The sequence below is a fragment of the Garra rufa genome, chromosome 6 (assembly GCF_049309525.1).
Source record: "Garra rufa chromosome 6, GarRuf1.0, whole genome shotgun sequence".
Lineage (NCBI taxonomy): Eukaryota > Metazoa > Chordata > Actinopteri > Cypriniformes > Cyprinidae > Garra > Garra rufa.
The window spans coordinates 55,225,413-55,248,669 of NC_133366.1; the positions used below are offsets into that span (position 1 = coordinate 55,225,413).

A 23,257-nucleotide genomic window follows, 5' to 3' on the forward strand; every position below is an offset into this window, starting at 1 on the left:
CACAAAATTTCAGATTTTTATTTATACATCATCTGAAAGCTGAATAAATAAGCTTTATATTGATGTATGGTTTGTTAGGAGAGGGCAATATTTGGCCGAGATCTGGAATCTGAGGATGCAAAAAAATCTAAATATTGAGAAAATACTCCTTAAAGTTGTCCAAATTACGTTCTTAGCAATGCATATTACTAATCAAAATATTATGGTTGGTTTAACTTGATGTTCCAATGATTTGGGATTGGGATTTTTGGCTATAAATTATACTAATATATTCAACATATCTAACTCCTAAAAACCTGGCGAAAATGTGTTTGTTTTCTGTCTGTTGACAGTATTTTCTGATATTTGTAGTGATGAAAAGAGAAATTTAAAATCTCTTCTGGAAAAAACTTTTATATCACAAAAAAAAATTAAACAAGAATTATGAACCTGACTTTATCCGAAGTTCAGATTTATGTGCTGGAAATGTTTGAGAATTAGTCCATATTTAATTAGATGCTGCTGCATTTGCATATTTAAACAATGGTACGTGCAATTCTTTAAGAAAAAAACCTCTTTCTGAACCTTTTAGGGGGGAAAAACAATGTAGTTTTGGAAAAATTCTATTTTGTAAACATAATTTTGTCCAGGATTTCATTCAAGGTAACAAAAAAAAGCAATTCTAAATGAATTTTATTAGGTTAAAAAGTGATGGTTTAGTTCAGCAAACATTGTGCGTATATGCAAAATAGAAACAAAACAGTTTACAGTGCAAATGCTGAAAACACAAAGTCCCATGGGAATATGGTTTGTTCTTTTTAGAGCTATTTCTTAATTTACTTTTTTTTTCTGATAAATTGTATGCATCTCATAAATGCACCACAAAACAAATTAAAATAATGGAGCAATAAAATAATGAGCTGACAGAAAAAATTAAATGAGCAGTTCATGATTAAGCTGAAGTCTTTCTGTTATTCTTTTTAAGGCTTTTTTAAAAAAAAACTTTAATTCACAATGGTTACTTGTGGAAATAATTAAAAGATTGTCTGTGCATGAGCATGAAAGGGTTAATAACATCATTATATTTTTCTTGAAAATTAAAAATGACAGATATGCTACATAGCTGCCTTGTCTAATACAACAAATTCAAAACTTCACACTGGCAAATCTTACTCATGTATTTGTCTATTAACTCTTTAAGCAGCAAGCATTACACGTTTATTTATTGAATGTAAAATATGAGAGTGGTTATAATAACAATAACAGGAGAATTTACTTGCTGATTATGAAAGTATATCTGGCAGTAGTGGTGAATATGTAGTTTATGTTATGCTGCTTATGTTTATTATTTGAAAATACCTAACACATTTATTACTCATCATACCTATAGAGATTTAAGACAAGTTGATGATTATCATACAGTAGCTTAATGATTTTAAAGAACATTCATTGAATATAAATTCTAATATTTTGCCTTGAAAACTTTCACTCCTAAAAATAAATGTGGAGAAAGGTGGTTTTCACAGTGATGCAAAACAAACATTCTTAACCTAAGCATTCAGTTTAGTTATTAAAGAAAAAATAATGTTCTGTGAATCCAACCCCTGGATGTGTTGCACATTATGTGTGTGGACTGAATGGCTAATAGAGTCTGTTATTAAACCAGATGTGTTCTTCAGGAATCTGAATAATGTCAACACTTGACTCTTCTCAGCAGGATTCTTGATTCTTGTTGTTGGTCTGACCACAGTTACAGTCATCTGTGTGCTGAGGATGAAGATGCATTGACTTTCAGTCTGATATGATTCAATAAAACTATGAAGATCCCACTAAAGGAAGAGGACACTAAGGCTAAAGTTGAGGGGTTTTAGAAATGACCAGAGAACAACATTGATCACATTTGCTACAAGAAGAAGTGATGACTACACAGACTCTTTCTGAGATCATTAGCAGCGGCGGTGGAGGTCACAGAGGTCAGATGCCCGTCAGAGGTCAGTGTTCCTGGTTCAGGTGTTTTCAGCAGGCGTAAGGCGGAGGCTTCTCGAAGGGCCCTAATGAGTGAGCGTAAAGTGAGGGAGCATTAGGAGTCAGCATGTAGCCGCTGCTGTCCTGAGACGTGGATTGATTCGGTACGGCTGGGTTTGTTCCGCTCTGAGACGCCGCTTGAGTCTCGTCAGACGGGGAGGTCGAGACTTCAGGGACGGACTGACCTGCAGCTGGAGCTGGATAACCGTTCAGATGCTGGAGAACGAGGACGAAAAATTTAAAATTAACAACAAAACTGTTGAGATTAAAGAACATTTTTAAAGAATAAAAAATATTTTTATAGAACAAAACTAATATTTAAATTTGTTACTAGAACAAAACCGATATTTATGACCGATATTTAAATATTTTTAAAGAACAAAACTGACCAATATGCAAATGTTTTACAAGAACAAAACTGACTGATATTTAAATAATTTTATAGAACAAAACCGCCTGATATTTTAATATTTTTAAAGGACAAAACTGACCAATATTTTTATATTTGTTACTAGAACAAAACTAACCACTATTGACATATTTTTATAGAACAAAATTATTACAGAACAAAGCTGACCAATATTTTTTAACATTTTTTAACATTTGTTACTAGAAAAAAACTGACCAATATTTAAATACTTTTAAAGAACAAAACTGACCAATATTTAAATATTTTTATAGAAAAAAACTGACCAATATTTAAATATTTTTATAGAACAAAACGGACCAATATTTGGATATTTTTAAAGAACAAAACTGATCGATATTTACATATTTTTTATAGGACAAAACTGGACGATATTTTAATATAACAAATCTGACCAATATTTTTAAAGAACAAAACAGACTAATAGTTCAATTTTTTACTAGAACAAAACTGACCGATATTTAAATATTGTTATATAATAAAACTGACCGATATGTAAATATTTTTAAAGAACAAAACGGACCAATATTTAAATTTGTTACTAGAACAAAACTGACAAATTTTTTAATATTTTTATAGGACAAAACTGACCTATATTTAAGTCTTTTAATATAACAAAACTGACCAATATTTGAATGTATTACTAGAACAAAACTGACCATTTTTTTTATATTTTATAGGAAAAACCGACCGATATTTAAGTCTTTTAATATAACAAAACTGACTGATATTTGAATTATTACTAGAACAAAACTGACCAATATTTAAATATTTTTAAAGAACAAAACTGACTAATATTTAAATTTGCTACTAGAACAAAACTGACCGATATTAAAATCTTTTAATATAACAAAACTGACCGATATTTGAATGTATTACTAGAACAAAACTGACCGATTTTTTTTATATTTTATAGGAAAAACTGACCGATATTTAAGTCTTTTAATATAACAAAACTGACCGATATATGAATTTTTACTAGAACAAAACTGACCGATATTTAAATATATTTAAAGAACAAAACTGACCAATATTTACATTTGCTACTAGAACAAAACTGACCGATTTTTTTATATTTTTTAAGACAAAACCGACCAATATTAAAATCTTTTAATATAACAAAACTGACCGATATTTGAATGTATTACTAGAACAAAACTGACTGATTTTTTTATATTTTTATAGGACAAAACTGACCGATATTTAGGTCTTTTAATATAACAAAACTGACCGATATTTCAATGTATTACTAGAAAAAAACTGACCAATTTTTTTATAATTTTATAGGACAAAACTGACCGATATTTAAGTCTTTTATTATAACAAAACTGACCGATATTTGAATTATTACTAGAACAAAACTGACCGATATTTAAATATTTTTAAAGAACAAAACTGACCAATATTTAAATTTGTTACTAGAACAAAACTGTCCGATGTTTTCATATTTTTTAAGACAAAACCGACCAATATTAAAATCTTTTATTATAACAAAACTGACCGATATTTGAATGTATCACTAGAACAAAACTGACCGATATTTGAATGTATCACTAGAACAAAACTGACCGATATTTGAATTTATCACTAGAACAAAACTGACCGATATTTTTAGATTTTTAATAGAACAAAACTGAACAAAATTTAAATTGTTCAATAGAATAAAATTTTTTATTTAAATCTAGATCAAAATCTAGAAAAGATCAATCTAGAAATCTTCGATCGAAACTGACCAACATTGAAATTTTGTAACATTGTAATATTCAGTAATGTTGGTGTCCTGTCATCTGACTGTCATGAGTACCCTCTTGATGACAGAGGTTAGTTGGTTAGTGTTTCTCACCTGCATGGGCAGTGGGTAGTTTGGGTAGGCGGGTAGAGTTTGTCCGGAGGGGCAGAAGCCGGCGTAGGTGATCAGGTGTTGGGTGGGGTTGTACAGGATGTGAGGGGGCGGAGCCGGACTGGGTGTCATGTGACTGTGAGTAGCAGGAGCCTGATCGCACACACACACACAAACATTTTTTAGAAAAAATGTAAATCTGTAAAATAAGCCATCAAAACATTATGCTGTCCAGTAAAAATGATAACCTGAATGGTAAAACGATAAATACTGTATTTTAAATAAATACATTTTAAATAAATAAACAATTTTTTAGATATTTTGCCTAGAATCAAGACAAAAATACTAAGATAAGCCTTTTTTGCAGTGAAATATTGTCTTCTTTTTACTCAAAAACTGAACATTACCAAAATTATCCACAAATAATGCCTTTTTTTTTTACCCAAAAACTGAATATTTTTTAAATTACCTGCAAATATTGTTTTTTTTTTTTACCCAAAAACGGAATATTGCCAAAATTATCCTCAATGTTTTTTACACAAAAACTGAATATTGCCTAAATTATCCACTAATAAAGCCCTTTTACTCAAAAACTGAATATTTACTAAATTACCTGCAAGTATTATTTGTTTGTTTGTTTGTTTGTTTGAGGGGTTTTTTTACACAAAAACTGAATATTGCCAAAATTACCTGCAAATATTGCAGGAGCCTGATCGTACACACACAAACATTTTTTAAGAAAAAATTTAAATCAGTGAAATAAGCCATCAAAACATTACGCCGTCCAGTAAAAATGATAACGTGAATGGTAAAACAATTGGTACTGTTTGAATTAAAAATAAACTAATAATAATAAAATTACAATTATATTTCATAATAAATCAAATAATACACCAAGACTTTATCTGCTTTCAATATCAGGCTGATCAAAATCTGCAGTTCTGTTTGTGTGCCTCTATCTTGAGATAAAAAAACAAACATTTGAGTTAAAAATAGATGGCTTCAGCATCTTCAGTCCCTCCATCTGTGGTGTAGTTGAATGTAAAAACACTGAGCAAACACTCCAGACTGAATCCAGACTCACCAGGTCTTTGAAGGCTCCCAGTATGGCGGCGGTGATGATGCCCAGGAACACACCGAGCACATTGAGCGCCACACAGGCCCACAGCAGACGGTACAGATTGACCACGTCCCAGCAGCTGCTCACGCCCGTGAACTCATAGTACTGCACATGATACTCCACACTAACACACACATATATGCTGTCAAACACTCAGTAACTCATAGCTGTGCTGTGAATGTTCAGAGATTGATGTTGGGCTTCACCTGTTACAGTGGAATAAGTCACAGCAGTAGCAGGTGTTGCTCTTCACCTTGAGTTTACACTGATTACCGTAGGAATGACAGTAAACCTGAACACAGCAAATCAACACAGTAAAGCTCATCAACTCATTCACTTTATACTTTAAACTTGACGTCATGAATTACATTGTGGCTTTTATGATGAACTGATTGTGATGTTCCTCATGTGTGAACTGTTTTCACTCTTAAAAAAAGAGAGTTTACACAGTGATGCTGTAGAAGAACTATTCCAGTGAACCGTTCTCTTAAAACTCATATTGCGTTTCAGTCATTTTGACCTGGAGAGGAGTTTCCTTCTACAGAAAATGCTAGTTAAAGTTATTACACTGGACTAAAACCTGCTGACTTTGCCCACACAGGGAATCACAACTTACCAAAATGATGGCATTTTGACTGATTGATTGTAGCTTATTCAGCTCATGCATTCACTTTTTAGTCAACATTTATATTCAAAATTATAAGCAAATACTGTTTTTCACTCAAAAAATGGAATATTGACAGAATTATCCACTAATAATGCCTTTTTTTTTTACCCAGAAACATAATATTGCCAAAAATAAAAACAAATAATGCTTTTTTAACAAAAAGCTAAGAATTGCCTAAATAATCCCAAATTAATGTTTTTTATCCAAAATTAAATATGGCCAAAATTACCTGCGAATACTTTTTAACCCAAAAACTGAATATTTTCAAAATTAGCTGAATTTTTTTTTTTTTACTCAAAAACTGAATATTATATTATTATCCACTAATAATGCAATTTTTTACCAAAAAACTGAAAACTTCTAAAATTACCTGCAACACTGCAAAAAGGGCTTATCTTAGTATTTTTGTCTTGTTTTAAGCAAAATGCACTTAATTTAGTTTTTTCTCCCTGGAAACAAGTCAAATGATCTGCCAGTGGGGTAAATAAACTAGTCTTAAATCAAGAGTATTTTACGTACCCCACTGGCAGATCATTTGACTTATTTGAAGAAAACTGCTCTCAATTTAGTTTTCCCCCTGGAAACAAGACTAAATATCTTATGTCATTTTGCTTATCTAGTAAATGCATCTTAATTTTTGCAGTGAAATATTGTCTGAAATATTTTGAACTGAATATTACCAAAATTATCCACAAATAATGTTTTTTTTTTTACACTCAAAAATTGAATATTACCTAAATTATCCAAAAATAAAGCCTTTTTACTCAAAAACTGAATTTTGCCAAAAATTATCCTCAATGGGTTTTTTTTAACCCAAAACTGAATATTACCAAAATTATCCTCTAATAATGCCTTTTTTACTCAAAAACTGAATATTTCCAAAATGATCTGCAAATATTGTTGTTGTTTTTTGCTCAAAACTCAATATTACCAAAATTATCCACTAATAATGCCTTTTTTATTCAGAAATTGAATTTTGCCAAATTATCCTCAATGTTTTTTTTTTTTACCCAGAAACATAATATTGCCAAAAATAAAAACAAATAATGCTTTTTTAACAAAAAGCTAAGAATTGCCAAAATAATCCCAAATTAATGTTTTTTATCCAAAATTAAATATTGCCAAAATTACCTGCAAATACTTTTTAACCCAAAAACTGAATATTTTCAAAATTAGCTGATTTATTTTTTTTTTACTCAAAAACTGAATATTATATTATTATCCACTAATAATGCAATTTTTTTTACCAAAAAACTGAAAATTTCTAAAATTACCTGCAACACTGCAAAAAAGGCTTATCTTAGTATTTTTGTCTTGTTTTAAGCAAAATGCACTTAATTTAGTTTTTTTCTCCCTGGAAACAAGTCAAATGATCTGCCAGTGGGGTAAATAAACTAGTCTTAAATCAAGAGTATTTTACGTACCCCACTGGCAGATCATTTGACTTATTTGAAGAAAACTGCTCTCAATTTAGTTTTCCCCCTGGAAACAAGACTAAATATCTTGTCATTTTGCTTATCTAGTAAATGCATCTTAATTTTTGCAGTGAAATATTGTCTGAAATATTTTGAACTGAATATTAACAAAATTATCCACAAATAATGTTTTTTTTTTTACACACAAAAACTGAATATTTCTAAAATTACCTGCATATGTTTTTTTGTCACTCAAAAATTTAATATTACCTAAATTATCCAAAAATAAAGCCTTTTTACTCAAAAACTGAATATTGCCAAAAATTATCCTCAATGTTTTTTTTTTTTTTTTTTTTACCCCAAAACTGATTATTAACAAAATTATCCTCTAATAATGCCTTTTTTACTCAAAAACTGAATATTTCCAAAATGATCTGCAAATATTGTTTTTTTTTTTGCTCAAAACTCAATATTACCAAAATTATCCACTAATAATGCCTTTTTTATTCAGAAATTGAATTTTGCCAAATTATCCTCAATGTTTCTTTTTTTATCCAAAAACTAAATATTGCAAAATTATCTGCAAATACTTTTTTTTTTTTTTACAAAATTATTAATAATGTTTTTTAATAATGCTTTTTATACTCAAAAACTGAATTCAAATCTTATCATCAATCAGTTCCAAAAAGAAACACAAAACCTGTGCAGATTGAAAGAACTAAAGTTCACAAGCTATTTTTAAAAGGCTGGTCATTTTTTTTTTACCAGAAACACCAAAATAGATTTTCAGCAGCACAGCAAACCATCAATGCCAACAAAGAACTTTTATTTTTAAAAGTGTGGAATAAAAGTGTCTACCAACTGAATACATGAAAATAGAAATTAAAAATTATTATATGCAGCAAATATATTAGTTGAATTAACACTAGTTGATTTAGCAGCTTTATGTTTCTCAGAGTGTCTAGAAACTGACGATCAGACTAAAGTCATGCTCATATCTGACCAGCAGAGGGAAGCAGAGCCCATGATCATTTAGTGAGTCTAACTGATTGTTAACCCTAACCAGCTACAATCATCAATGTATGCATTTCAGACAAACTCACCTCAGTGTAGTAGTTGTCATAACCATAAGAAGTGCTGGAGTAAAACTCACAGCGGCCCTCCATCAGCGGCCTCCTGTCCTACAGAGACAGAGACAGAGACAGAGACAGTAACTCAGTGTCTCAGGATGGTTTGATGAGCAGCAGGTGAGCAGATACTCACCATGAACTCGGCTGCGATGATGCCGTCGATGATGGAACAGAGAAAACACGACACCACACCCAGACTGATGAAGATGATGGACGCCACCAGCTGATGAACACAGGAGACTGATCATTACATCACCAGATCAATCATATCTCAATCATGAGATAATTGTATAATAGTCATTGTATATAGTCCACCTTCAGCTGTTGCTTCATGTGTGTTTTTGCTGTCAAATCATGACTGATTTTGATCAGGTAAACGTCAGAATAACTAGTAATTTTTCTAGATGAACGCTTACTGAACTACACTGCAAAAAATGCTTTTCTTACAAAGATATTTGGTCAAAATTTCGAAAAATTCTTAAATCAAGAAGGATTTTCTAGACGAGTAAAAATGATTGTCTTGTTTTCAGAAAAAAACAAGTCAAAATTAAGTGTGTTTGCTTGAAACAATTCAAATAATCTGCCAATGGGGTAAGAAAAATAATCTTGTTTTCTGTTCGAAATAAGTTTTTTTTTTTGCTTAGCCCATTGGCAGATTATTTAGCTTGTTCTAAGCAAAAACTCACTTCATTTTGACTAGTTTTTATTGAAAACAAGAACATTTTTTACTTGTCTAGAAAATCCTTCTTGATTTAACAATTAACAATTTAACAATTTGAATATAGCATTTTTTGCAGTATGATCATCAGGATTTTTTGAGGAACGTTTGTTTTCAGAAGCTTTACATTTACTGTTCCTCAGTGAAGCCTCAAAAACTTCTCATCATCTCTCAGTCATCATTGGATTGCATTGCATTATATGTTTGGATCATCTTATTGGAGATATACAGTGACCACTGATATTTACATCATTGTATGTCAGTGTCTGCTCTACTGTTATGAAGATCTCATTGATTTACATAACAAGCATCCAAATTTCATCATGTAAAAATTTCATCTTTTTTTACTATATCAGATTATATGAGCCTATATGAACTCAAAACATATGCAAAAATATTTCAACATCATTACTCCAGTCTTCATTGTCAAACAATCCTTCAGAAAATAGGTCTTATATGCTCAGTTTGAGTCTCTGAATAAAAGGAGTTTAAACATTTTTTACTATATCAGACTATCTGAGACTCAAAACACATGCAAAAATATTTAGATTTTTTAAATGTTTGTCTGAAAGTTTGCTGCATATATTTGATCAAAAAATACAGAAAAAATAGTAATATTGGAAAATATTATTGGAATTTAAAACAATGGATTTCTATTTTAGTATACTTCAAAATATAATTTATATTTGTGACGCAAAGCAAAATTTTCAGCATTATTACTCCAGTCTTCAATGTCAAACGATCCTTCAGAAATCGGTCTAATATGCTCAGTTTAAGTCTCTAAATAAAATGTTTTTTTTTTCCTCAACATTTATTACTATATCAGACTATATGTATATATATATATATATGGACTCAAAACACATATTTGATTTGATTTTCATAACAATAAAAAAATTATATTATTTCATAACCCATTACAGGGCTAAAATAATTAGAAATGAAACAAAAAGCAACAAATAAAACCATGTTCATGTTTAATCCTTTAACTGTCACTCCTTATTTTAAAAATAGATGCAAAAATGCACTATCCATAGATCAATTGTTACAATTCATGAACGAAAACATATTGTAATATGATGTTGATGTACAATTTCCATGGTAATGCAATGTCTGATTTTAAAATAGTTTTCAAAGGATGAATTGTGAGATTTAAAGTTTTTAATTGATATATAATTTCTTATTATTTCTAAAGCGTGATAGGAAAAAAGGCAACGAAGAAAGTTTTTTCATGAAAAAGGTCAGAACTCCTGTAATGTTTTGAGGTGCACTCTTGTCATAAATGAATTACTTTTCCTACATGATTTGTAACACAAAACAGTTGTAAAATATCTTTTTAGGAGTCTTCTCAATAATATATTGTTTGTCATAATTAGATTAAGATTTATTTGTAATATGGTGAACTTAGGCATCTTATATACGGGACGGTGACCGTTAAATGCTTAAATACATCATACAATAACAACAGTCGATGCAAATGATTATTTTATAATTATGATGATGAGCTAGAAATGTTCTAAGCAGGATTTTAGAATTAAAAAATTTTTTTCCTTCAAATTATTTCAATCGGTGGGTGTTGTGAGGGTTTTGTCAGATTTGTCTCTTCTATTTACAAATTTGTTCCCAGAATACTTAGGTTAGGTACAAATCTTTTTTTTCATGGTATTTAATAATGTTTTGACATACACATGTCTATAATAACCCTGGTATATACTCTCACACACACATACACACACTCATTGTGCTCGAGGGTGTCCTGGTCTCCAGCGTGAGCTCGTAACTCGGGCGTCTGAATGTGGATTGACTGCAGTAATAAAGTAAATGTAGAGCGGTGTGCGGCTGCGGTCTGCTGGCACAGGGCTTTATGGCTGATTTACTGTCCCGTGGAGCAGGAGCCGGCACTGGAACAGCAGCAGTAACACAGGAAAGGTCACTCTGTCGCTCTCAGATACAGAGTCTGTTCAGGAGCCTCTTCTAGTGCTGAGTTTGTCTAATCATAGCCTCTGATTGGATGATGAGCAGCTGATGATCAAACTCACACACGTCACCTGATCACTCCATCACTCCATCACTCCATCTGTCAGAGACACTACTACAACAGACACCTCACACACATCACGATCACTAACTAAAACTCAAATGAAACTATTTTTGTTAACTGAAATGAAACTATGAAATATTTATAACTAATGCATGCAAAACTGAAACAAAAATCAGAAATATTGCCTTGGCAACTAACGGAAATAATTTGAAGCAATAAAATTACTAACAGTGAATAAACAAAAAAATAAAATAAAATGAATCAAATTTAAAATTAAAACTAAATATTACAATGCATTATATACACACACACACACACACACACACACACACACACACACACACACACACACACACACACACACACACACACACACACACATCGTTCTTTTGAATGTTTTAAAGAAGTCTCTCATGCTTATCAAGGCTGCATTTATTTGATCAAAAATACAGAAAAAACGGTAATATTGTGAAATATTATTGGAATTTGAAACAATGGTTTTCTATTTTAGTATACTTCAAAATATAATTTATATCTGTGATGCAAAGCTGATCATTACTCCAGTCTTCATTCTTCTAATATACTGACTTATTATCAATATTGGAAACAGTTGTGATGCATTTTATTTTATTTTTTAAACTGTAATAATTTTTTTTTAGGATTCTTTGAAGATTAAAATGTTAAAAACAACAACATTTAGTTAAAATAGAAATCTTTTTTAACAATATAGACTACTGTTTGAAATTTTTTCTTTCTTTTTTTTTTTAATGAATACTTTTATTCAACAAGAATGTGTTAAATTGATACAAAGTGTTAGCAAAGACTTATATTGTTAGAAAAGTTAATTTTAACTTTTTATTCATCAAAAAAATCCTGAAAAAAAGGTATCACAGAAAAAAAAAATGTTTCCAATATGAATAATAAATCAGAATATTATAATGATTTCTAAAGGATCATGTGACAATGAAGAGTAATGATGCTGAAAATTCAGCTTTGCATCACAGGAATAAATTCGATTTTAAAGTACATTAAAATAGAAAACCGGTATTTTAAATTTTACAAAGTACAGTTTTTTTCTGTATTTTTGATTAAATAAATTCAGTCTTAATGAGCATATGAGACCTCTTTAAAAAATTTAAATAAAAAATAAAATAAATATCTTAAAACATGACCAAAACACAAAATCTAAAAACATAAAATAAAATTAAACTTCAAAATATTACTAAAAACTATAATAGTATAGAAATAATGCTAAAATAATGCTGCTAATTTCACCAAACACTCTGCTTCAACATCACACTATTTATTTTTTTAGATATTTAAAATTTTAATTTTAAAGGTTTACTGCTAGTGCTTCAATTCATGAAAATTGCATGTGATAGAACAATTCTTGGTCTGCATTAAAATATGAATGCTTTTTTGAGAAGAAAACAATGCATTTTAGGATGTTTTAGGATGTTTAAATGAAATAAACTGAATTTCAAACAATTATCTCTTATAATTCTCTCATTCAAGGTGACTTGACTACAATCTGTATTGTATAAAGCACTGTAGAAATAAATGTGAAATAAGAAGTCAGCAATGAGCAAATGAGGTGATGTTCTGATTTCAAACAAAACTAATTTCGTGACACACATCAAATGAAATTCCATCTAAGTGTGTTTAACTTCAGTGTCAGTACTAAAGTTCAGAAGTACTACTTCTGATGAACCCAGAGTGCTACATCCTCTCATGCTAACTGGCACATCACAGCTGGAACATCATCAATCATGTTAACGAGCTTTTAAACGGACCTGCAGCTTTACGATCGTGTCATTTTCCTGCTTAATTGCGCTAACTAAATCTTGAGTTTATTCACTGGTGATAAATGAGCCGAGCCTAACATCACGTGACCTCCAGAACAAACCAATAAATGAGTTCTCCGCACTCATTAAACCTCCAACCAGCACTGACCTCCATCCAAACCACACACTTCAGTCCAATTCAACTCAAAACCTCTGATTATAAACACAAAATTCTTTTTTTCCTGCAAGATATAAACATAATTCAGGGGGCAAAAGTCAGAATTTAGATTTTTTTTATGTCACAATTCAAATGTTTTTCCTTTAAATTCTGAATTTCTGTATCTGCAATACTGTTTTGCTTCCACCAAAGAAAAAAGGATCTTGCAACTTTGTCTCACAATTCTGACTTTACATTTTGTAATTCTGAGTTTACAGTATATCACAATTCTGAATTTATATCTTGCAATTCTATATCTACCAATTCTGACTTTATATCTCCCAATTGTACATCTCACTATTCCGACTTTACACCTCGCAATTCTGACTTTAAGTCTCACTAATTTAACTTTACATCTCGCTATTCAAACCTAATATCTTACAATTCTGAATTTATGTCTCGCTATTCCGAGTTTACGTCTTGCTATTTCGAGTTTAAAATTCCAACTTTACATTTTGCAATTCTAACTTTACGTCTCGCTATTCCGAGTTTATGTCTCACAATTCTGAGGTTACGTCTCACTATTCCGACTTTACATCTCGCTATTTCGACTTTACATCTCGCAATTCCGACTTTACGTCTCACAATTCTAAGCTTATGTTTCGCTATTCTTACTTTAAGTCTCGGTATTCCAATCTTACGTCTTGCTATTCTGTGTTTACAATTCCGACTGTACATCTTGCAATTCTAACTTTACATCTAACTATTCCGACTTTACATCTCACAATTCCAAGTTTACATCTTGATATTCCGAGTTTACAATTCCAACTTTACATCTTGCAATTCTGAGTTTATCTCTTACTATTCAGACTTTACATCTCACAATTCTGACTTTACATCTTGCTATTCCAACTTTACGTCTTACTATTCCAACTTTACATCTCGCAATTCCGACTTTACGTCTCGCTATTTCGACTTTTGCGTCTCGCAATTCTGACTTTACGTTTCACTATTCCGACTTTACGTCTTACTATTCCGACTTTACGTCTTGCTATTCCGACTTTACGTCTTGCTATTCCGAGTTTATGTCTCACAATTCTGAGGTTACGTCTCGCTATTCTGACTTTATGTCTCGCTATTCCGAGCTTATGTCTTGCTATTTTGAGTTTAAAATTCCAACTTTACATTTTGCAATTCTAACTTTACGTCTTACTATTCCGACTTTACGTCTTACTATTCCGACTTTACGTCTTGCTATTCCGAGTTTATGTCTCACAATTCTGAGGTTACGTCTCGCTATTCTGACTTTATGTCTCGCTATTCCGAGCTTATGTCTTGCTATTTTGAGTTTAAAATTCCAACTTTACATTTTGCAATTCTAACTTTACGTCTTAGTATTCCGACTTTACGTCTCGCTATTCCGAGTTTATGTCTCACAATTCTGAGGTTACGTCTCGCTATTCTGACTTTATGTCTCGCTATTCCGAGCTTATGTCTTGCTATTTTGAGTTTAAAATTCCAACTTTACATTTTGCAATTCTAACTTTACGTCTTACTATTCCGACTTTACGTCTTACTATTCCGACTTTACGTCTTGCTATTCCGAGTTTATGTCTCACAATTCTGAGGTTACGTCTCGCTATTCTGACTTTATGTCTCGCTATTCCGAGCTTATGTCTTGCTATTTTGAGTTTAAAATTCCAACTTTACATTTTGCAATTCTAACTTTACGTCTTACTATTCCGACTTTACGTCTCGCTATTCCAAGTTTATGTCTCACAATTCTGAGGTTACGTCTCGCTAATCTGACTTTATGTCTCGCTATTCCGAGCTTAAGTCTTGCTATTTTGAGTTTAAAATTCCAACTTTACATTTTGCAATTCTAACTTTACGTCTTACTATTCCGACTTTACGTCTTACTATTCCGACTTTACGTCTTGCTATTCCGAGTTTATGTCTCACAATTCTGAGGTTACGTCTCGCTATTCTGACTTTATGTCTCGCTATTCCGAGCTTATGTCTTGCTATTTTGAGTTTAAAATTCCAACTTTACATTTTGCAATTCTAACTTTACGTCTTACTATTCCGACTTTACGTCTCGCTATTCCAAGTTTATGTCTCACAATTCTGAGGTTACGTCTCACTATTCTGACTTTACATCTCGCAATTCCGACTTTACGTCTCACTATTTCAACTTTACGTCTTACTATTCCGACTTTACCTCTCACAATTCTAAGCTTACGTTTTGCTATTCTTACTTTAAGTCTCGGTATTCCGAGCTTACGTCTTGCTATTCTGAGTTTACAAATCCGACTGTACATCTTGCAATTCTAACTTTACGTCTTACTATTCCGACTTTACATCTCACAATTCTGACTTTACATCTCGCAATTCCGACATTACGTCTCGCTATTCCGACTTTACGTCTCGCTATTTCCCTGCACTGAAACTCTTGCTCATTCAAATGATTTGGTTTACCAATTACAAGTTTTGTTCAGGTGCAGTTCTTAATTAGTTTCTGACAGGTAATAATAAGATTTTACTTCAGCTGGTTTCTTGAAGACTAACGGTTCAGTTCAAGAGGTTACAGGATGTCTACCCTACAAACCCTGAACACTGACGCTTTAAAGATGCATGTGTGAAGCTCCATGTCAGCGATCAGTAACTCAACACCGGCTCTCTAGTTACCCATCAGCACTCCAGTTTATCCCAGCTCTACTAACTAACTACATCCACAAACCAACAGAGTTAATTAACAATTCAAACAGACACGCACACATGCTCTGCTTCAGCTCAATGAAGCCCATGAACTGGTTTGTGCTGTGATGAGTCCAGCACGGGTTATGTAAGCGCTCATAAACATTCAAGATGTTGTAGTGCTCATGTATTTGAAGGGAGCGAGAGGAGGAATGTGACACATCTCACTGAGTTAAACACATGAACATTTTGTTTCAATGTTAAATGATCCATAAAATAAAAGCAAAACCCAATAATAAAGACTCAAACAGAAAGAAGTTCAAGAACTGTAAACAGAACCAAACTCATGACAATAATTCAGGGTCTGGATTTGTAAAACCACAGAATCAGTTCTGAATAAAAACTTGTTCTCAGCTTGAAGGTGTTTCACTTTATCCTCCAGTTTCATGTTGGCTTTAACAAAGCGTTACATAATGGATGAATCTGAGAAGATCTTGTTCTCTCAAGGCTGAAGGTGACGACACTATAACATCTGAATCATCATCATCCTGACGTCTTATTCCATTACAGTCATAATTCTGCAGCGCTTGACCGCGAAACTCTCTGCCAACAATGTTCTGGTCACTTCCTGCAATCTCCGAGGGGTCAGAGGTCACAGGACTGAGTCTGCAGTGACACCCAGGAAATGGAAGCTGAAGCTGCAGTGTGATACGGCCTGTTGCACATTAATGTGTTCATCTGAGTGACTGGTTTCAGTTTACTGTCACTGTGTGTGTGTGTGTGTGTGTGTGTGTGTGTCAGGAGTACATATAGAACTGTCCTGTGTGATGGGGTGTGTGCTGTGTGCATGTTGGTTTTGTGAATGAGTGTGTGTGTGTGTGTGTGTGTGTGTGTGTGTGTGTGTGTGTGTGTGTGTTGTTCATTAAATTTTAAAGGCTGTACTGGGATCAGAGCCCAGGACACAACAGAAACTTAAATCACAAACAGACCAACAACACGTTGCCATGGTTACAGACCCACAATTTCCCTTTGCCACAGTAACACTGATATGTGTGTGTGGTTTATGACCAGGGTCCAAAATTAACAACTGAGACTTCCAAACATTTTATATAGTGTTGTGCTGGTTGGCTGCTCACAATATCCTATTATCAGAGAGACACAAGTACATACTGAAAAAAATACAGTTTAATAGCTGGTAAAAATATTGAATTCACCTGCCATTAACAGGTGCGTCGAAACATTAATTTTGGACCCTGTTTGTGACAGAAGAGATGCTAAACCAGCTTACAGCATCATTAACACAAGATTCAGCCATCAGAACATGTTGATGCTCATCCAGAGCACTTCCTCTGATGAAGAACACCGTAGCAACCACACAGTCACACTAGCAACCACACAAAATACCCTAGAAAACACAGCAAACAACCAACACACTGAACAATAGTGACAATAGTGTCAATTGCAGTCACATAGCAACACCTTAGCAACCACATTGAACACATTTAAATTCATAGCTATACTCTAGCAACAACACTGAACACATTACTGTCGCCTAGCAACACCATATCAACCACACTGCACTCATAGCAACACCCTAGCAACCTCACACAACACCATTATAGTCACATAGCAACACCCTAGCAACCTCATGCAACACCATTATAGTCACATAGCAATACCCTAGCAACCTCATGCAACACCATTATAGTCACATAGCAACATCCTAGCAACCACATTGAAGACCCCAGAAACCACATCAAACACCCTGGCATCTACATTAAACAACAGTGACAATGATGTCAATTGCAGTCACATAGCAACACCCTAGCAACAACACAGAACACCATTATAGTTACATAGCAACATCCTAGCAACCACACTGAACACATTTAAGTCAATGGCTATACTCTAGCAACAACACTCAACACATTTCTGTCACATAAAAACACCGTATCAACCACACTGCATACATAGCAACACCCTAGCAACCACATGCAACACCATTATAATCACACACCAACACCCTAGCAACCACACTGAACATTTTTAAGTCCATATCTATACTTTAGCAACAAAACTGAACATATAACTGTTACCTAGAAATACCTTATAAACCACACTGCACACATAGCAACACCCTAGCAACCACACTGAACACTTTTAGGTCCATAGCTATACTCTAGCAACAGCATTGAACACATTACTGTCACCTAGCAACACCTTATCAACCACACTGTGCACATAGCAACACACTAGCAACCATACGGAACACCATAGCAACACCCTAGCAACCACACTGAACACTTTTATGCCCATAGCTATATTCTAGCAACAACTCTAAAGACATTACTGTCACTTGGCAAAACTGTATCAACCACACTGCACACATAACACCCTCGAAACCACAGTGAAAACTCTAGAAACCACAGCAAACAACTTAGCAACCAAACTGTACAATAGTGACAATTGCAGTCGCATAGCAACAGCCTAGCAACTACAGTTAATGTGTTAAAGTCATATAGCAACACCCTAGAAACCATACTGAACACTTTTAAGTCCATAGCTTTACTCTAACAACAACACTGAACACATTACTGTTACCTAGCAACACCTTAACAACCATACTGAGCACATAGCAACACCCTAGCAACCACACAGAGCTCCATCACATTCACATAGCAACGCCCTAGCATCATGTTAGTGAGTTTTACGTGGACTGGTTTTAGTAAGGCTGTGAGTTGAGTGGAGTGAGCCGCAGCTCCTGGAGTCCAGTGATCTTCTGCTTCATCTGATCATCAATGCTAATGTAATACAGCTAAAGCTCCACCTGATCCCTCAGCCAATCACATTCAGCATTACTGACCACATGTCCAATCACACTCATCGATCTGACAGCGGATGTGCCTTGTGTTCCCTGCTAAAACGCCATCATCTCTCACGAGTAATATCATCTGGAATATATTTCACAGGGACAGAAATAAACAGCACCTGAAATACACCGGCTGTAATCGTGTTGAAGAGCCATTATGTCGCTCTGAGAGCCCATAGCTCCTCTAAAATACACCATAAAGCCATTCTGAGATGGATTTGGGCTGATACTCACCATCGGCCTGCGATTCTCCACCAGGTTCAGACCGACGATTCCCAAGAACGCTCCGAAACTCAGCTGCCATCGAGAAGAGAACAAACCAACATACTTGATTTAACACAATATCTTGACCTTATCTTCATCAGCAAAATAATAACACACTCTACGCTCAAACACACTGCTGCTGCTGCTGTCCTGGTGTTTTATGGCTCCAATGAAAGGACAAAACAGAGTTGATTAAAGTGATGAAATGTGAGGTTTGCTGTGGAGTCACTCACTATAATCCCGGGATAGTATCCAGAAACGGCCACGTTATCCGTCTGCGTAGCCGACAGCAGCCCGACCACCAGAACCAGAACCGACAGTCCGAACAGAGACACCGAACACCAGAGAGCCGTCCGCCGCCGCTTCACAAACACATCTGGACAAACACAACATGTCAACTGCATCATCTCCCAGCTCCAAAACATTAACACTGATGTGAATGTGAAGGAAATGTTACATTGTATCATTTTGCAAACATTATGGAAATGTTACATTTGAATGTTCTCTGAACATACTGAAAGAAGTAGATACATTTAAAAAATGTTAGATGAATATCTGAAACATTTCAGAAAAACATTCCAACAATCAATAAGTACCATTTGTTTGCTAACATTTTGAAGAGCTGATAATTCTAAGCAAACATTCATGGGAATGTTACTTTTAAATGTTGTCTAAATATTTTGAAAATTATTAGGCAAATGTCTACAACCTTTCAGGATAAAACATTCAGACGGACAATGTATAATGTTTTTGTCCCAACATTTTATGAACATTATTAATTAGATAACTTCTAAAAAAAAAAAATGTTCACTGTTTGTAACTATACTGTGTGGAGCTGCTAGGAATACTGGGCCTTTTCCAAAAAAAAAATTGCTCTGGGGCCCCTCAAACTCACATTACTTCCCACTTTATTGTTTACATCTGCAAAATATAAAGCCTATTACTGTTATATCATCTAATCTGATAAATGGGACTATAAGGCATGAATATATTACAATATTATAAACATTTACACCATGGTTTTCTTTAAAACTGCTATATAAAATTGCCTTCTTTTATAAAGTCTCTTACACTAAAAAATACAAAATTAAGCAGTGTGGTATTTCATAAACCAACATGCCAAAATATAAAATATATATAATCATTATTACTGAAGTATAACAAAAATAACAAAAAAAAAAGAGAGGAGCTTAGACTTACAAAGAATACAAAAAAAAAAAAAAAAAATCTTTAAACCATCCATATTAATAACTATAGATTAAACAGAGGATACAATAAAATATTTATTTTTTTATAAAATTCTTAGCCAACAAAAAAACCTTTCTGACCACCTTCTTTATAGATTCCATACATAAGGCTTTGTAATATGCAGTCCTCAAAGACAGTACTGTTTATCATGAAGTAAATAATGCATTAACTTGCTCTCCTCATGTATTTGAGAATAAAGTCAGTCTCAGTCATTATGAGATGAGCTGATGTTATTGTGGATGAGGGGAACTCACCTGCGGGATCCGCGTTCTCCGCGTTGCTCTGCGGCGCGTTCTGTGGCTGCTGCATCGCGTCACACACAGACTCAATTTAATCCACAAAATAAAGTTTATAAAGAGACTTTTCCTCTGTGTTTATAATAATCCCACGTCGGGACGCGTCTGTCCGCTCAGGTAAAGTGATGGGCGCGCGACTGACGCTCCACTTCACAACAAAAACTCACGCGACGGACCTGATGCTGACGCAGGAGCGGGGGGCGCGCGCGCACAAATAGAGACTCGACAAAGCAGAACGCCGCTCCCGTTACAATAAACCACTATCTACTATTACAGGGAAAACACTACACGACACACAAAGTACAGCAGAGTGTGTTTCACTGCCAATAAACAAATGTACTAATTTATGCATTACATTTCTTCAAGATAAATCCTAAATAACGTTTTCAGAACTTTTTGTGGGGATACTAATACTTAGTAATACTATATATATATATTTAAAAAAAAAATTGTTTTAAATATTGATAATAATCAAATGTTTGTTGAGCAGCAAATTCAAAATTTTCAGAAGGATCATGTGACACTGAAAACTGCAGTAATGATGCTGAAAATTCAGCTTTGATCACAGGAATAAATTACATTTTAAAATATATTTAAATAGAAAGCTGTTATTTTTAATAGTAAAAATATTTTACAATATTACAGTATTTTTGATCAATTAAATGCATGCTTGGTGAGCAGAAGATTCTTTTAAAAACATTAAAAATATTACGGTTAAAAACATCTGAATGGTAGTGTAAAACCAGACACATTTTAACTAACATTCCATTAACGTTACTTGAATGTTTGTTTGTAACTTTGAGAGAACTGTGGCAGAACATTTTCACATTTAATCCAGGATTCTCCAAGTTAATCCTGAATTGTGCAAATTTAAGGAAACAAATGTGGCCGTGACTCTTCCAAATCTAGATAATCATGAACCGCATTCAATTTCTCCAAACAGAAGCGATTCTTGTGTTGCTGTGTAACCAATATAAACCAGTGATTCAAATCAACACAAAACACATTCACATTTAAAATAATGACTTTATTTACACAATACATTAAACCAAAGAAAAAAAGCCAACAAACACAAGAAAAACACAAACAAATAAGAGGAGTAGAATCTAGCAGTTAGTGGTCAGCTGTTCAGTGCAGCTCCAGCTGTGAAGATCCACATGAGTCTGCTGCATCATAAAGCAGGTTTTCCACAGCAGGACAGATGGTGGATGAGTTCAGAAGATGCTGTTATCTCAGGACACGTTTAACGTTCTACATCATCAGCTGCTGAAGGATTGCACTCCAAGGACTCGTGTCTCAAATTAACTTTCCAACACAGAGACAGAGAGAAATGACAGAACAGATCCATGGCAGATCACTGTGTGGGACAGGCGTTAGCATTCATGGTTGTGTCAGGTTTCGCCGGTGAAGCGTTAGGAATCTGCCACCAGTCGTCTACCGCTGCTGCATTCGATGCAAGAGCTGTGCTGGAGCTGGAATCTGAAATAAAAACAACAGTCAGTTTGAATGCATTTCCACAGTGCGTCAAACAACACAGATCATCTTAAAGCAGCTTCCCAGTAATAAATACACAAAACAACAGTGTTAATGTTGTCGAATTCATCAGTTAGGAAACTAAAGTAATCCACACTTAAAGGAGTAGTTCACTTCCAAAGCTAACAATGTACAGATAATGAACTCACCCTGTTGTTATCCAAGATGTTCATGTCTTTCTTTCTTAAGTTGTAAAGAAATGGTGTTTTTTGAGGAAAACATTTGAGGATTTCTCTCCATATAGTGGACTTCTATGGTGCCCTGAGTTTGAACTTCCAAAATGCAGTTAAAATGCAGCTTCAAAGGACTCTAAACGATCGCAGCTAAGGAAGAAGAGCCTTGTCTAGCAAAACGATCGGTTACATAAAAAAAAAAAAAAAAAAAAAAAAAAAGTACTTTTTAACCTCAAATGCTGGTCTTGTCTAGCTCAGCGATGCGTACTCTGTGCTCTCCAGTTTAAGACAGTTTAAGTCCAAAAAACTCCCATCTTATTTTCTCCTTCAGCTTCAAAATCGTCCCCCATCGCTGCAGAAGTACTGACCCAGTGTTTACAAAGTGAACGTGCAAAGGTGGTCAAACAGCTTTACAAAAAAAAGTTAAAATGGCGATTCTGAAGTTGGAGGAGAAAATGAGATGGGAGTTTATTGACACACCCTAACTGTCTTGAACAGGAGTACACAAGACCAGCATTTGAGGTTAGATAGTATATACATTATTTTTTTTAGAAAATGACCGATTGTTCCACTAGATAAGACCTTTCTTCCTCAGAGGGGATCGTTTGAAGCTGCATTTAAACTGATTTTGGAAGTTAGAAGTCCACTATATGGAGAACACTCCTGAAATGTTTTCCTCAAAAAACTATTTCTTTACGACTGAAGGCAGACAGACATGAACATCTTGGAGGACAAGGGGGCGAGTTCATTATCTGTAAAGTTTTGTTCTGGAAGTGAACTACTCCTTTAAAATTTCTCCAAGAAACAACACAACCACAGGTAATCAGAAGGTGAAGGTGTGTTATACTGACCAAAAAAAAATAAAAAATTCTTG

At 33.7% G+C, this 23,257-nt stretch overlaps 2 protein-coding genes across 2 annotated transcripts in view; both read right to left on the reverse strand.

Annotated features, from left to right (window-relative positions):
- Positions 1 to 1,995: 1,995 nt before the first annotated feature.
- On the reverse strand, positions 1,996 to 20,690 carry LOC141336243 (transmembrane protein 255B-like). The gene is made up of 10 exons (XM_073841796.1): positions 20,636 to 20,690; positions 19,367 to 19,509; positions 19,104 to 19,166; positions 8,737 to 8,826; positions 8,577 to 8,654; positions 5,972 to 5,974; positions 5,598 to 5,683; positions 5,356 to 5,515; positions 4,275 to 4,424; positions 1,996 to 2,220 (listed from the first exon to the last, which is right to left on the reverse strand). The coding sequence occupies exons 1-10, from the start codon at positions 20,688 to 20,690 to the stop codon at positions 1,996 to 1,998; spliced, it is 1,053 nt and encodes a 350-aa protein (XP_073697897.1).
- A 1,341-nt stretch (positions 20,691 to 22,031) lies between these two features.
- The window catches only part of cenpe (centromere protein E), a 36,869-nt gene continuing 35,643 nt past the window's right edge, over positions 22,032 to 23,257 (reverse strand). The window contains exon 57 of the mRNA XM_073841511.1: positions 22,032 to 22,156. Within this exon, the coding sequence (XP_073697612.1) occupies positions 22,032 to 22,156 (125 nt within the window). The remainder of the gene's footprint in view (positions 22,157 to 23,257) is intronic.

What these genes read in the sequence shown, in the direction of transcription:
- LOC141336243 (XM_073841796.1), bottom strand. Translation starts at nt 20,690, where the DNA reads ATGCAGCAGCCACAGAACGCGCCGCAGAGCAACGCGGAGAACGCGGAT. An exon ending in TGGAGAATCGCAGGCCGATG is followed by an intron (nt 8,827 to 19,103) that starts GTGAGTATCAGC and finishes TGTGTTCATCAG; the next exon opens with CTGGTGGCGTCCATCATCTT. An exon ending in TGGGAGCCTTCAAAGACCTG is followed by an intron (nt 4,425 to 5,355) that starts GTGAGTCTGGAT and finishes GTGTGCGATCAG; the next exon opens with GCTCCTGCTACTCACAGTCA.